Source organism: Lolium rigidum, chromosome 4, assembly GCF_022539505.1.
Source record: "Lolium rigidum isolate FL_2022 chromosome 4, APGP_CSIRO_Lrig_0.1, whole genome shotgun sequence".
NCBI classification, from domain to species: domain Eukaryota; kingdom Viridiplantae; phylum Streptophyta; class Magnoliopsida; order Poales; family Poaceae; genus Lolium; species Lolium rigidum.
This window is the reverse complement of record NC_061511.1, coordinates 245,015,589-245,030,053: the sequence shown is the minus strand read 5'-3', so window position 1 is coordinate 245,030,053 and position 14,465 is coordinate 245,015,589. Positions and strand designations below refer to the sequence as shown.

The 14,465-nt window shown below is 45.1% G+C and overlaps 3 protein-coding genes across 3 annotated transcripts; all 3 read left to right on the top strand.

The window, feature by feature from the left end:
* Positions 1–3,948: 3,948 nt before the first annotated feature.
* LOC124707962 (flavonoid O-methyltransferase-like protein Os11g0303600) lies at positions 3,949–5,138 on the top strand. Its single transcript, XM_047239655.1, has 2 exons — positions 3,949–4,734; positions 4,842–5,138. The coding sequence occupies exons 1-2, from the start codon at positions 3,949–3,951 to the stop codon at positions 5,136–5,138; spliced, it is 1,083 nt and encodes a 360-aa protein (XP_047095611.1).
* Positions 5,139–7,295: 2,157 nt separating this feature from the next.
* On the top strand, positions 7,296–8,664 carry LOC124705480 (tryptamine benzoyltransferase 1-like). The gene is made up of 2 exons (XM_047237194.1): positions 7,296–7,664; positions 7,756–8,664. The coding sequence occupies exons 1-2, from the start codon at positions 7,296–7,298 to the stop codon at positions 8,662–8,664; spliced, it is 1,278 nt and encodes a 425-aa protein (XP_047093150.1).
* Positions 8,665–11,026: 2,362 nt separating this feature from the next.
* On the top strand, positions 11,027–12,565 carry LOC124648525 (tyrosine decarboxylase-like). The gene has a single exon (XM_047188274.1). It carries the CDS (start codon positions 11,027–11,029, stop codon positions 12,563–12,565), a length of 1,539 nt encoding a protein of 512 aa, XP_047044230.1.
* The last annotated feature ends 1,900 nt before the right edge of the window (positions 12,566–14,465 follow it).

Below are 14,465 nucleotides of genomic sequence, written 5' to 3'. Positions count from 1 at the left end.
GAGGATGCATTTGCATCCGTAGGAAACCCTCGATATCGAGAACCCACTACGGGGCTAAAACCTACATAAACTCAAGCTAACTAGAGAAGTTCAAACCAACAAGACAAGAGACCAACAAAACGAACATCCTTGGACACACATCATAAGATGGCCATCTCCTGTGGACCTTCGATCATCAAAATCGTCGCATGAGTGGATGGCACATGTTGTGTAGCCCATGTCAACTCAAAAGATTTCTCCGTCAGTCTTCGAGCTCCTATCCTGAACTTTGTCACCGCTTCCTCTTCATAGGGACCTGCCCAATAGTAAACAAACGAGCACATCGTAAAAATAACCACCACATTTGATTTTAGAACATCTTTCTCAAATTTTATTATTTTAAGAGTTATCCAAATGAACTAGCAGATAAAAGCAGTTAACAAGGTATGGAATTTCCTATCTCCTGGCAGATAAGCCTAGAACCAAGAAAGACTTTACCACAAATTTCTTGGGCAAGAAGAGGCTCCAAGACAGGCTCCAAAGGCTTGCCAGATAGATTTTGCTAGATTGCAGGGAAAGAAGATACCCTCAGCAGTCTCAATATTACTGCATAAAAGAATAATTAGGAGCTTTGCTCGTATCTTCCCTAGTCACCACAACATTCTGTTGTAAATGCCAAACAAAGATTTGAATCTTTAAAGAAAGATTTGATTTTCAAATTCTCTTATTATTAGCTCCGGACAAATTAACCTCCTACATCTGCTCATTTGATTTTTTTTTGAGAAACTGGTAATCTGATTTAGTTGTAAATCTTTTAATAGCACAAAGAGACGACCAAATAACAAAAAAAAAGTATCTCTGCATCAGAGCAATCCTAGTTTTAATTGTGTTCCATTGAAAGAGCATATCAGGTGTCATACACCTACGAAAAGGAATGTTAAAATTTGCTACAATGACATTTTCAAAGTTTACTTCAGTAAATACAAGATGTCAGCATATTCTAAACAGTAATGTACTGTATGTGATTAGCAAAAATAAAGGCATGCACTTATCAGTTTTGGTTTACACAGATTGAGTGCATGCATTAATCTAGCGTGAAATTAATCTCTTGCATTAATGTTGTGTATGCTAGTAGTAACACAATAGTAACGACCCTGAGAAATAGGGGCATAGCATGTACTCCCTCCGTCTCAGTTTACTAGTCTTTCCGTCTTCATAGGTCGCTAATTTGACATATATAATTTAAATTATATAATGCAAAAATTATATCATTAGAAAACAGATCAACTAAACTTTCTAATGATATAATTTTTATAACATATAACTAATGCTAACTTGATAAAATTTGCGACCTAAGAGTACGTACGTGCACGCATAATAAACTGTGAGAGATGGAGTAGTACTGAAAACTAATTAAACCTCATTCCTAATAATTTTTGAAAACCTGAAGTTGGCCCCCAACCCTACAAACACATGTATAGGAGTACCAAGTCAAACATGGAATATTATAAAGGCTGTTCATTAAGATGTAAGAAATCAGCTATACATATTTCAATAAGGTTTGCGAATAAATTAAAAAAGATGAGTAGGTCTCAAAGATACATCTAGTTACAATGGAAATCTTCAATTTTAACAACCAGCCCTAGAGTCAAGATTTTTTAAATACTATAATGATACCGAAATAAATAAATTAAGTTGCAATCAACAAAGATTGGTTCATATTGCAACAACAGGTGCATGCATAGTTTTTTTGTAGCTCACAAGCTCATCACTTGTTTGCTAATATATCCTAATTGCACGAAATAGGTATAGCGAGGTAATGTGAGTATCTAGGTGATGCTACCTTTGCACTTTGAAAAAACTAATGAGAAGACAAACTCGCCACCTACTCACACAAATTGTATAAAATCCCTTGTAAAGGGCCACATCACATAAATTGTATGAACAAGAGATATTCGGTACATTCGCTCCACTTTGCTACCTGCAGTCTAATTGGTAGTCTCAAGGCTTCCACAATTTTTGGTAAACGACAAAACATAGTGGTTAGCCTTCATTTGTTTCCTCCCCACGTGTAGCATGTATGTTGCACTTAACACATGAAGTCAAAATATTTACATAAACGTCACAAAACAAATCAAAATGGAAGACTCTCCGTTCAACTAAACGCAAAGGTACAAAACATCTACATCTGACATCACATAAACAGAAAAAGAAGAAGACTGATAATACATGTGAACAGCTGATCATCATGTAGCTGTCCAAACACATCATGTCATGTGGGCGACCGTGGTAGCTAACAGCTACGAGTTTTGAACGCACAGTACACAAACTCTTACTCTTCACATGTAGTAATTGACTAAAGGAAGCAGTTCAAACGATGGCACTGAAGCATGTAAGGTATGGGCATATTTGGTGGTTCGTAACCTAGCGTGTAGCAAAAACTTTCCATTTTGAACCAACAAGTTATCATAGCTTTTGTGGTGTAAACTGGCCTTTGCTTGCTCAGAAAAGCTACTTAAGCCAGGAGAAATCGGCCTTGAACATGAAGCCGAGGCAGTTTTCTTATCTTTTTCCATCAAGGTCGCCAATGGAGCGAGGACCTGGTTCTAGGACAAAACTTACCTAGCAAACAAATCCATCAACGTATATACTACCTCCATCCCAAAGTTTATGGTTTATATTATTTTTAGAAAATCAAATTATTTCAAATTTGACTAAGTTTTTACCAAAAATTATTAACATGTAAAATATAAAATTAATATCATTAAATATATAATAAAATATATTTTCGTATTCTATATATGTACAAAATATTATGTTTGTTGATAGATTATTCAGATGGTTTGATCAAATTTTACTTGGTTTGACTTTTCAAAAAAAAACATAAGCTTTAGGTTGGAGATAGTATATTGGTCAAGAGGTTAATTATAAACTCACTTATTTATAATCTTTGTTGTTTCTACATAATGCAAGTTAATGCACTACCCAGCTAACTAGTCTGCCGGAACTAAGGTTGAGGACTTGAGGTAGAAACTATAAGTGCTAGTAATTAAGGTGTAGCAACAGTTATGGTCGGGAAGGTGACTTCGAATTGGTTAATATATTATTTTGTATAGTTTAATTAAAGAATTTTATAAAAAATGGTTTTGTGCAGCGTGTAGATGCTGGGGTTTGAAATTTTCCAGAAAAAAAAGACACTACGGCAAGGAAGTATGATTATCTCGGTGCCCAGCTTAGTACACTTGTCCGGATACACAGACTTATAATAATACTACCTTTGTCCATAAAAAATTCACTCTTCGTCCGAGACGTACCGCAGCGAGCCTTAAGACTAGTCACAATGTATAGTATTATATAGAAGTATCATGCGTATAATATTACTACATGTTATCATGTCTACAATGCATGCTATCATATAACAGTATCATAATCTTCTTATATTAATTGATTTGTAGAATCTCAATACAAATCTATGTATACAAGATGTATTTAATATTAAATTTTCTAGTACTACGTGCTATGATACGTTATCTACCTATGATAGTATAATCCAATCTTTCATCTTTAATTACACCGACATATCAGCTTTTTGCATGCATAACATGCATGATACTAACTATGGTATTTCTATTGTGAGTAGTTTAACGCGGCAGGTGCGCGCACTGATACCATAATCACCAATCAACAAGTGAGAGCCTAATGAATGAATGGGTGAACGGGGGTTGTTTTATGTTATCTTGTGCACATCTAACTGCTTTGTATTAAATTTTATACATCTGATATAGCTGCAGCCAATGGGTTAATCAATTTGAGTAGCGCAAGATACGGAAAATTAAAGGAAGTCCGCATGCCAGCAGATGGCTAGCTGCATCCACCGCGTACTCCGGATAACGGGTCTATAAATCGAGCATTGTGAAGATTCTCTTCTCAACCAAGTTTCCATCCTTAAAGCACAAGCAAACAATCGAAATGGCCATGGCAAGCGCTGAGCTTCTGCAAGCCGAGGCCGATCTCGTGCGCCACTCCCTAGGCTACCTCAAGTCCATGGCATTGCATAGCGCGGTCAAGCTTGGAATCGCCGATGCTCTCCACCGTTGCGGTGGCAGCGCCTCCTTGTCTGACCTGCTTGCTACCCTCCCCCTCCCTCCAAGCAAGCAGCCCTACTTGGCACGCCTCATGAACGTTTTGGCCACGGAGGGAATCTTTGTGGCTAAGGAAGCCCCTGTGGCCGACGGCGACGGAGCGGCCTGCGTGTACCACCTGAACACAATATCTCGCCTCCTCGTCAGCGACACCGGCATCAACGGCAGCGCGTGGCGGCTGTCGTCGTGCATTCTCATGACAACCACGCCGCAGATTGTTGGATCCGCCCTGCAGCTGGGGAAGTGGTTCCAGAGCGACGGCGAGGCCACGCCGTTCGTGATGGCGAACGGCCGGAGCCCCTATGTCGTTGCTGCACAAGACGCCGAGTTCAACTCCGTGTTCAACGAGGCCATGGCTGCCGACAGCCGCTACCTGGCAGACCTTGTGGTCCGCGAATGCAGTGACGTCTTCAAGGGGATAACATCCCTGGTCGACGTCGCTGGTGGGACCGGTACCATGGCGAGGGCCATCACCAAGGCCTTCCCACATGTCAAGTGTTCAGTTCTTGACCTCCCACATGTGATTGAAGGCAGCTCGGCCCAGGACAACATCGAGTTTATTGCTGGAGATATGATGAAGTTCATCCCATCTGCTGATCGTATTTTACTCAAGGTAGTGTTTTCTGTTGACCATTACAAAGGCGCACAAATATACAACCAACATGCATTCAACAAACTACTTTGTAAAATATCTTAAGTTCTTTGTTGTTGGATTGGTAGTATGTGCTGCATAATTGGAGCGACGCGGATTGTGTGAAGATCCTGACACGATGCAGAGAGGCCATTGCCCATGGAACAAAGGAAGGGAAGGTCATCATTATCGATGAAGTGGTTGGATCTCCTTCACAAAACATACTTGAAGCTCAACTCTTGATGGATATGCAGATGATGTCGCTATTTACGGCCAAAGAACGATATGAGCAAGACTGGAACAAGATGTTCAAGGAAGCAGGATTTATCAATTACAAAATTTACCCTATCCTAGGAGTGCGATCGGTCATTGAACTCTACATATAACTTGTTGCTCCACATATACCGCCACCTATATATCATATGCATGCTGTAATAAACGCATAGTGCGTCAGTGTTTAAAACGTACAACTTCATCCACCTTGTATCCCGGCCGCACACTTATTGGAATGTCTGTTGTGCCCTGGTGTTGAATAATTCAAACTGTGTGATATTAGTCCCTTGCTCTCGTATCTTGTTCATTGTCGATTGAGAGCCCATGCTACTTGATCAGCAGTTCACCACCCTATGACACACGATTTCCCCTCGGACCATGGATGGTATATTCAGATGGGATGATAGAGAGAGAAAATTACTCCATTCGATCCATAATAAACATTGAGGCTTCACTTCAATTTTGCCTAAATTTGAGCTAAAGTTCCCAATGTTTATTATGGATTGAAGAAAGTAATATTAGTCACTCCCACCCTTCAGTCCCCTCGATGTCCTGGGAGATCTCTCTCGTTGCAAGCTGTTCCTCTGCAGGGAAGTTAACATCTGCTTAGCTTAAGCATCTAAGAACAGAGATTGCTACTTCTCCCACATATAACTTGTACGGCGTTTCGCACAAACAAAAGGCACGTCTTATCTTGTATTATACCATTCAGTATTGGTAACTAGTCCTAAGCAACTTTCAGTCACTCATAAATCCGGGAGTTCAGCCCCTTGGCCACTAGTGGTTGTGCCCTTGGCAGTTTTTTTCGAAAAAAAGGCGCTTTATTACTTCAGAATTTGACGTAATACACCTGGCCTCTGCATAACTAGGATGCACACAGCCGTTCACGGATACAATTCAAACAAAATAATTTAAGTACAAAGAGATCTCTCGGAAGAGGCTAACAAATCATGGTGAAGGAGCTGCTATCCTTAGACTATGCAGCCACCCATGTTGGGCAATAAACTCTTTGGCCGAATTCTCCAATCGTGTAGACACCTCCGTAAAGAGGTCGTGGTCCTCCAAACGCTAAAGCGGCGATCATAAACGGAGCGTAGCCGTAGATCGGTAGATTACCTGCATAAGAGAAGAATTTTTGCCCTTGGCAGTTAGGTCCTCCTACTCCTCCATCCGTTTCTAAGTATAGTGTGTAGTTTTTAGTATAAACATTAAAGAACATACACTACGGGGAAAATTGTCGTTGCCGTTGTGCGGCAAAGAAATCTTTGCCGTGCATAGCAAGCAGCACGCACGGCAAAGAAAAATCGCACGGCAAAGATTTAGAACAGCGCACGGCAACGAATAACCACACAGGATACTCAGCTGCGGCGCACGACAAAGAAGCTTTGCACAGCAAAGTCTAAGTAGCACGCACGGCAAAGAAATGCATCACGGCAAAGACCCTGCACGCCGCACGGCAAAGAAATGATGCACGGCAAAGGGTGTGGACGTTGCCGTGGCGCTCCCTTTGCCGTGCGGCCAGACAAGATGCACGGCAAAGGCTCCTTTGCCGTGCGATTCTTTCTGTGCCGTGCGCCACCATTCATTTTATTTGTTTTTATTTCTATTTTATTTCATCTAATATACTTATATTTATTTTTTTAATTAGTTTTACTTTTTGCCGCCGAAACCTTGGCCGGGCAGACTTTATCGTGCGTCCACGAACGGCAAAGCCTTTGCCGTGCATATGGGCGTCTTTGCCGTGCGAAATGTCGCACGACAAAGAAGAGTTTTCTCGTAATGATACGTGGATGAAATATTACACTAGTTTTGGACGAGATTACCGTTGACTAATTAATATGAGAAAATAGAGGAGTTTGCACGAGACAAGGAAACATAATCAAATTCTTCAGATAAATTGTCGAGGCAAGTGGTGCAAGGCAATAAACCTTGTATATCGGATTTCTTTCTCAAAAAACTATATCAACAAAGGGATGGAGTAGTTTTTTAATTTTCAAAAAGGAGGATCACCTCAAGCAGCGCAGGTCTCCTCGTCGATCAAAATTCCTTACTCCACACCAGTGTGATGCGTACGAGGGATAAGGTTTGTACAGTTTAAACATAACGAATGTTGATTGGAAACAAGCAGGGGCCTAGCAAGGTTAACAAATTGATTTGGTTTGTTGCGGAATGGGATATTGCCCTGCGGAAGCTCAGCTTTGCTTACTGATTTTGTGTTTTTTTATCGTTACTCCTCTATATGTACATGCATTCACGACGGCCAATTCGAAATGGAGATGACAAGCACGATGCTGAAGCCACTCTACTCTACGCCGCGCCCTCTCGCCGGCGAGATGGTCCCGCTGACACTCTTCGACCGCGCCACCTTCGACATCTTCGTTCCCATCATGCTCGTGTACCCGGCGCCCGCCCCATCGAACGAGGCGCTCAAGGAGGGCCTGCGCCGCGCCGCCGCCGTGTACCCTCACCTGGCAGGACGCCTCGCCATCGATCACCGGGGCAGGCGTTGCCTTCACATCAACGACGAGGGCGTGCTCGTCGTCGAAGCCACCGTTCCCGTCGATCTGTCGAACGTTTTGTCCAACAGCGGCGTCCTCACCAACACCGAGGGTCTGTACCCTGCCGTGCCGCTACAGGAGGTAATTACGATCCATTTGTTTGGTGCATGAGGCTACTCAGCTACTGTGGATGCAGTTGACTTATTTATCTGCAATTCTACATGCGCTATAGGAACACGTCGGCGTGGCCCTGCTGCAGATCAAGCTAAACCGGTACAAGTGTGGCGGCCTGGCGATCGGCCTTACGGCTCACCACCACGCCGCCGACGGCATCTCCATGAGCACCTTCCTCACCACCTGGGCAAGCGCGGTTCGCCAGGGCCGGGACTTCACCGCCCCGTCCCCTTTCCTCGACCGCGGGATCACTGCCCTGCCACGGAGCGTGCCCGCGCCGGTGTTCGACCACCAGTCCACCGAGTTCAAGGGAGAAGATCCCGCCGCCCCCTTGTACAAGTTCAAGAACATCACGGTGCGCTTCACCGCCGCGTTCGTCGACGAGCTCAAGGCCCGCGTAGGCGGCCGGTGCAGCACGTTCCAGTGCCTGCTCGCTCACCTGTGGAAGAAGACCACGGCGGCGCGCGGCCTCACGCCCGGCGAGTTCACCCAGGTGAGGGTGGCCGTGAACTGCAGGGGAAGGGCCGACCCTCCAGTACCCATGGACTTCTTCGGCAACATGGTGCTGTGGGCGTTCCCCAGGCTCCAGGTCCGAGACGTCCTGTGTTGGAGCTACGGCGACGTGGTCGGCGCCATTCGCGACGCCGTGGCACGCATCGACGGCGACTACATCCAGTCGTTCGTCGATTTCGGGGCCGTGGCAGACGCACAGGGCCAGGAGCTCACGGCCACAGCCGGCACAATGTGCTGCCCGAACCTGGAGGTCGATAGCTGGCTGGGGTTCAGATTCCACCAAGTTGACTTCGGCGCCGGGCCGCCCGCCTCGTTCCAGCCGCCTGATTTGCCGGTCGAGGGGCTGATGGTCTTCGTGCCCTCATGCCTGGTTAAGGGCGACGTCGACGTCTACATGGCCGTCGCCGAGGACCACGTCACGGCGTTCCAGCAGATCTGCCACTACTTGGATTAATTGATCCAGACCAGTACTCACGGACAAACCATCGATATATTTCTCCTTTTATTATTGTGTCGTCTGTTCAGATAAATATAAATTGCCTCGTCACTTGAAGAAATAAAGTTTGGGCGCTCCGCGCTCAGTTTCAGTCCAAGTTTGAATCAAACCTAAAGCAAATATATACTGTATGATCCTTTTCCTAGAAGAAATAAAGTTGGGGCGCTCAGATTTTTGGAGGTACAACTGGACTTTGGGAGAGAGGACATACAAGTCTTTCCACAAGCAATGTTCAATTGCTGGATCGGATGGATGGGTTTCGGTTGTGCGCAATCGTGTTTTTCTGACTGTTTGGTTTTAGAGTAGGATATGTCTTTAAGCTCATGGTGAATCTAGTCGCGGAGTAGGATATGGAAACCGAGATCGGGAGACTAGTAATGGCAGTTTGTTTCCTCTTGGCAAGAAGGTGTGGCTTGCTGGTCAGTGACTAGGAGCAATGGGCAATGGCATTGGACTAAGGTCTAGACTTGCAGAGTGAAAAACTAAGATCTAGCTTTAATTGGTTGTGCATGGCTATGATCTTGTTGAAGGGATTGTTTTATGAGAGCGAACTTTCTCATCGGTGAAAACCTATGATCTTTGATGAGGGCGATGATGGTACTTGTGCACTATTCCCTCTTGAAAGCGTCGCTTTTGGAGAAATTGAATCTCTCATGTTATCTTGGTGGTGTTAGCGCCCTGCGTTGTTGTAGAGAGTAGGTGTAGTTATATCTTAGCGATATTAATCAAAAAAAAATTCAATTTTGTTCTACCGTTCTCTCCCTAATGATTACTTCCTTCTGATCACTCGCACACTCCATGTCGACTTCCGTGCGCGGTCGCTCAATTTGCTAGATCGGTCGCCGATTCTCGCGCGGCAAACTTGGCAAGCATGCCGAGGAATGGGAGTGGGTTTTCATGGAGTCGCTACTCTAAGCGACGACCCACCCACCTCGCCATGCTATGGGCCGCCAACTCCCTGGGTTTGCTTCCCCTACTAGGTTGCATCTCGACGGGCTGTCCCCAACCACACCCGCTGGCTCCATGATACATCTTAAACGTATCTATAATTTTTGATGCTACATGCTTGTTTTACACAGATTTACATATATTTTTCTTACACTTCGTTGCATTTTTATACATTTTTCAGCACTAACCTATTGACAAGATGCCACAGTTCCAGTTCTGTTTTCTATTGTTTTGTATTTCAAAAAAGTTGTACAAGAAATATTCTCGAAATTGGGCGAAATAAAAGCCGAAGTGCCTAATTTACCGAAATGAATACGGAGTCCAGAGGAGAGGCGGAGACGCACCAGGAGGCGACCACGCACCCCCTGGCCACACCTAGGGCAGGTGTGGGGCCTCTAGGCCTCCACCGACCTCGCCCTTCCGCCTATTTATTCACGATCTAGGGGAAAAACATATATCGACACCCTACGGTACCCTGGAGCTCTCCCAACCACCCTACGGTATCCCGTTCTAGTACCGAGGGTGAATATAAGGAGTAGTAGCAGTGATGCGGTTCGCAAAACACTTGGTGTTCATCAGTCTCGGCCACCTGTTTTGTGGTGCGACAATTTTGACGCTACATATTTATCCGTCAATCCTGTCTTTCATGCTTTCACCAAATACACTGAGATTTATTTTCATTTTGTCCGTGAGAGAGTTGCTTTGGGCGCTCTCAACGTTAGTTGCATCTCCTCTGAAGATCAGATAGCTGATGTACTCACCAAACTAGTCACCCAACTATCTGAACCTTGTTCACGAAGGTATAGATACAGGCAGAGTCTTAAAGATAGAGTTGGGTTAGATGATTATTTTTCTCTTTATGGCGATTGTGTATATCTCCTTTTTCCTTTGCAGGATCGGTTGTGATCCTTTACTTTGCCTTGTACGTATTGTATATGTGTACGTCGATATATGAGAGGAACCAGGCGATGGGATTACCACGGCAAAACCTATTCTTGACTGTTTGTGTGTCGCTGTCATTTTGCAGCATGGTCCAGTCATGCATGGAGGCTGTTTTTTTTTCTGTTCTTCATCATGTAATCTTATTTTCCTTTGTCATTGCAGTATTTGTATATGATACGTTTCTTTTACGAATTACTGCTACTGTTTTCAACACTCAACCTAGAAAGTGTGGAAAACATGAACCAATTATTGTATTTAAGTAACTTTTACATATGTTCACTTTTTTTGGACTTTTGTAGCCGTACGTGTATGCATAGCCACAAGCTGTTGTAGCTCTGTGATCAGCCTCCGTGTATTAATAGCTAGTTCATGCTTCCATGTGTAGTAGCAACCAGAAAGTATGGCACCTGCATGCTCGATATGCAAAACCATGACTGCTGGTACGCTCGTGCAGAATCCGCCCGCGGAGACGCCACCGCCGTGCATGAACCTCCTGGACGCCGACGAGTTCCGGCTTCGGGGTCACCAGGTTATAAACTTGATCGCTGACTACTGGTGCCGCATGGGAGACTACCCAGTGCGTCCCAATGTGACCCCCGGTTTCCTTCGAGACGAGCTCCCCACCAACGCGCCGCCCATGGCCGAGCCCGACGCCTGGGACTCCGCGCTGCAGGACATCCGCGACCTCATCCTGCCGGGAATGACGCACTGGCAGAGCCCTCGCCATTTCGCTCATTTCCCTGCGTCGAGCAGCACCGCCGGTGCCCTAGGCGAGGCGCTGATCGCCGGCATCAACGTCGTGCCGTTCACGTGGGCCGCCTCGCCGGCCGCCGCGGAGCTCGAGATGGTGGTTGTCGACTGGCTCGGCAAGGCTCTCCACCTGCCGGAGAGCCTTCTGTTCGCCGGAGGCGGCGGAGGCACGCTGCTGGGAACCTCCTGCGAGGCCATACTCTGCACCCTCGTTGCCGCTAGGGACCGGAAGCTCGCGGAGGTTGGCTGGAGAAGCATCGGCGACCTCGTCGTGTACTGCTCCGACCAGACGCACTTCTCGTTCCGTAAGGCCGCGCGTATCGCCGGAATCCAGCGCGGCCACGTCCGCGAGATCCCGACATCACTTCACGACATGTTCGCGCTTTCGCCAGCGGCTCTGAAGGCCGCCATGCAGGCGGACGTGGACGCCGGGCTGATCCCCCTCTTCCTCTGCGCCACGGTGGGCACCACCCAGACCACCGCCGTCGACCCCATCCGCGGGCTGTGCGCCGTCGCGGCGACCCACGGCGTGTGGGTCCACGTCGACGCGGCCTACGCCGGCTCGGCGCTGGTCTGCCCGGAATTCTGCCACGTGGTCGACGGCGTGGAGGCGGTGGACTCCTTCAGCATGAACGCGCACAAGTGGCTGCTGGCCAACAACGACTGCTGCGCGCTGTGGGTGAAGAAGCCGGCGGCGCTGGTGGCGGCGCTAGGCACGGAGCAGGAGTACATCCTCAAGGACGCGGGGGCGGAGGGGCACGACGTGGTCGACTACAAGGACTGGACCATGACGCTCACCCGCCGCTTCCGTGCGCTCAAGCTCTGGCTCGTGCTCCGCTGCTACGGCGTCGAGGGCCTCCGCGGCCACATCCGCTCCCACGTCCGCATGGCCGCCACCTTCGAGGAGCTCGTAAGAGACGACGCTAGGTTTGAGGTGGTCACTGACAGGCATTTCGCGCTCGTGTGTTTCCGTCTTCTCTCCACTGACAGGCTAGGCGGCGAGAAAAAGGTCAACGAGCTCAACCGCAGGCTCCTCGAGGAGGTGAACGCGGCCACCTTGGGCCCCTACATGAGCGCCGCCAATGCGGGTGGCATATACATGCTCCGGTGCGCCGTTGGGAGCACGCTAACGGAGGAGCGCCATGTCCGGGAAGCCTGGAAGGTCGTCCAGGAGCAGGCCACGTCGCTCCTCCGTAAAATGCAAACTGTAAGAGTGTAACGGTTGTGGAATCGTGGCACTACAGTTACACCGCACAATACTCTTTCCCACTCAATCCTGCCAATATCCCGCCACATAAATGCATTATTTTACTATACCTTCATACTAGTTTACAGGGGTATTACGTATTTCGAAAACAAGTTTAAATACAAAATTTAGCGAGCAAAATATAAGATATATACCACAAAAATTATACCATTGAGTTCGTATTTAAAAGAAGTTTTCAATGGTATAATTTTTATGGCATATATCTTATACTTTGTTGGATAAATTTGTAGTCAAATTTATTTCTTGAAATACGTAATATCCATGTAAACCGGTATGGAGGGATAGTAAAATAATGCATTTATGTGGCGGGATATTGGCAGGATTGAGTGGGAAAGAGTATTGTGCCGTGTAACTATAGTGCCACGATTCGACAACTGCTGCCCTCTAATACGTAATACCCTTGTAAACTGGTATCGAGTATATCAATAATGTGATTCAGTCAAGTTAACATCCTTCGTTTGGTCTCTCATCAATCCAAATCCCTTGGGAGGGACGCAACATTATCAAATGTATGAGCAAGAGATTTTGTTTTTGTATGAGAGGAGAATGGACCCTTGTAGGACGGGCTACATGTTGGCCATATTTCAATCTATAAAAATTTCATTTCAAACATGTTAAAATAAGTTGTAAAAATACTATGATATAGACAATATTGTAATCTACAAGTATGTAAATTTTTAAAATGAAATATATCGTATTTTGGGCTCAACAAAAATATTTTTTTTTGATTCATCATTGGTGAATAGTACACAAAAATCTGGATTTCGTCATTTTGTGAAATTTTGTCATTTTTGCTGAGGGCAAAATATAATGTATTTCAATCTGAAAATTTACACACTGATAGATTATAACATTCTCTACGTCTACGCATTTTTAAAGATTTTCTAAAACTTTTAAATCAAAAGTTTTGAAATGTGAAAAAACATAAACAAAACCGGGCTACATGTAACCCGAGCTACATTTGAGGTTTTCGAACAGCTTGGTCTATACTTCTTCTTTATCGACTAAGAGATGCATGTGCACGTTTTTCCCAGATTTTTCATTGACCCAAAATTAATCCAAGTGTGTGTGTGTGTGTGTGTGTGTGTGTGTGTGTGTGTGTGTGTGTGTGTGTGTGTGTGTGTATAAGATTATTAGAATTAGTATCTTTAGAAACTATTTTTCAATACAAATTTAGCCATATCAATTATGTACTGTCACGTCCCAAATAGGGGCCTAATTGCACTAACGGACATGTATTTATAATTTCACAACTATACTCATGTTCGACCTAAATAATACATAGTTGCAAAGGTAACAGAAGAGACGTTTTATTCATCCACTTTGCACTATTAGTTAGAAGCACGTGCTTTGCACGTTGAGGCGTATAAGTCAAAGAGTAGAATTTAAATAAAAAAAAGTGACAAGATATTTTTATGGACAACTTAACAAGCGTAAGCATATTTCTTTTGAGGTAGATGTTGAAGGAATATTAAGGATCTATCATAGGATGCCGATTTGGTTCAACCAGACACCAATGTCCCCTTCTTAATTAAAAAAATTAGTACTTTTAAGTTTTAAAAACTTTCAAAATTTATTTCGGGGGTATGTATACATGGTCATATACCCGTGTGAAACTTCGGTAGAAAACTCATAATGCTTTGGGTTACAGAAAAAAATTCTAACAGTACATAGGAGTTATTTACGCGACTAAGATGTCAAAAATTATTATGGCTCGTAAGACCTTGACAGAAGAGACAAACTTGGTCGGGTAACTCATACTCACTTGCTGGTCGTGCCAGGTTTTCCCAAAGAAGATTCACGTGCAAGTCTGCATCGACACGCGTCCTCTAGAAAATTTAGCTAGCCTTCT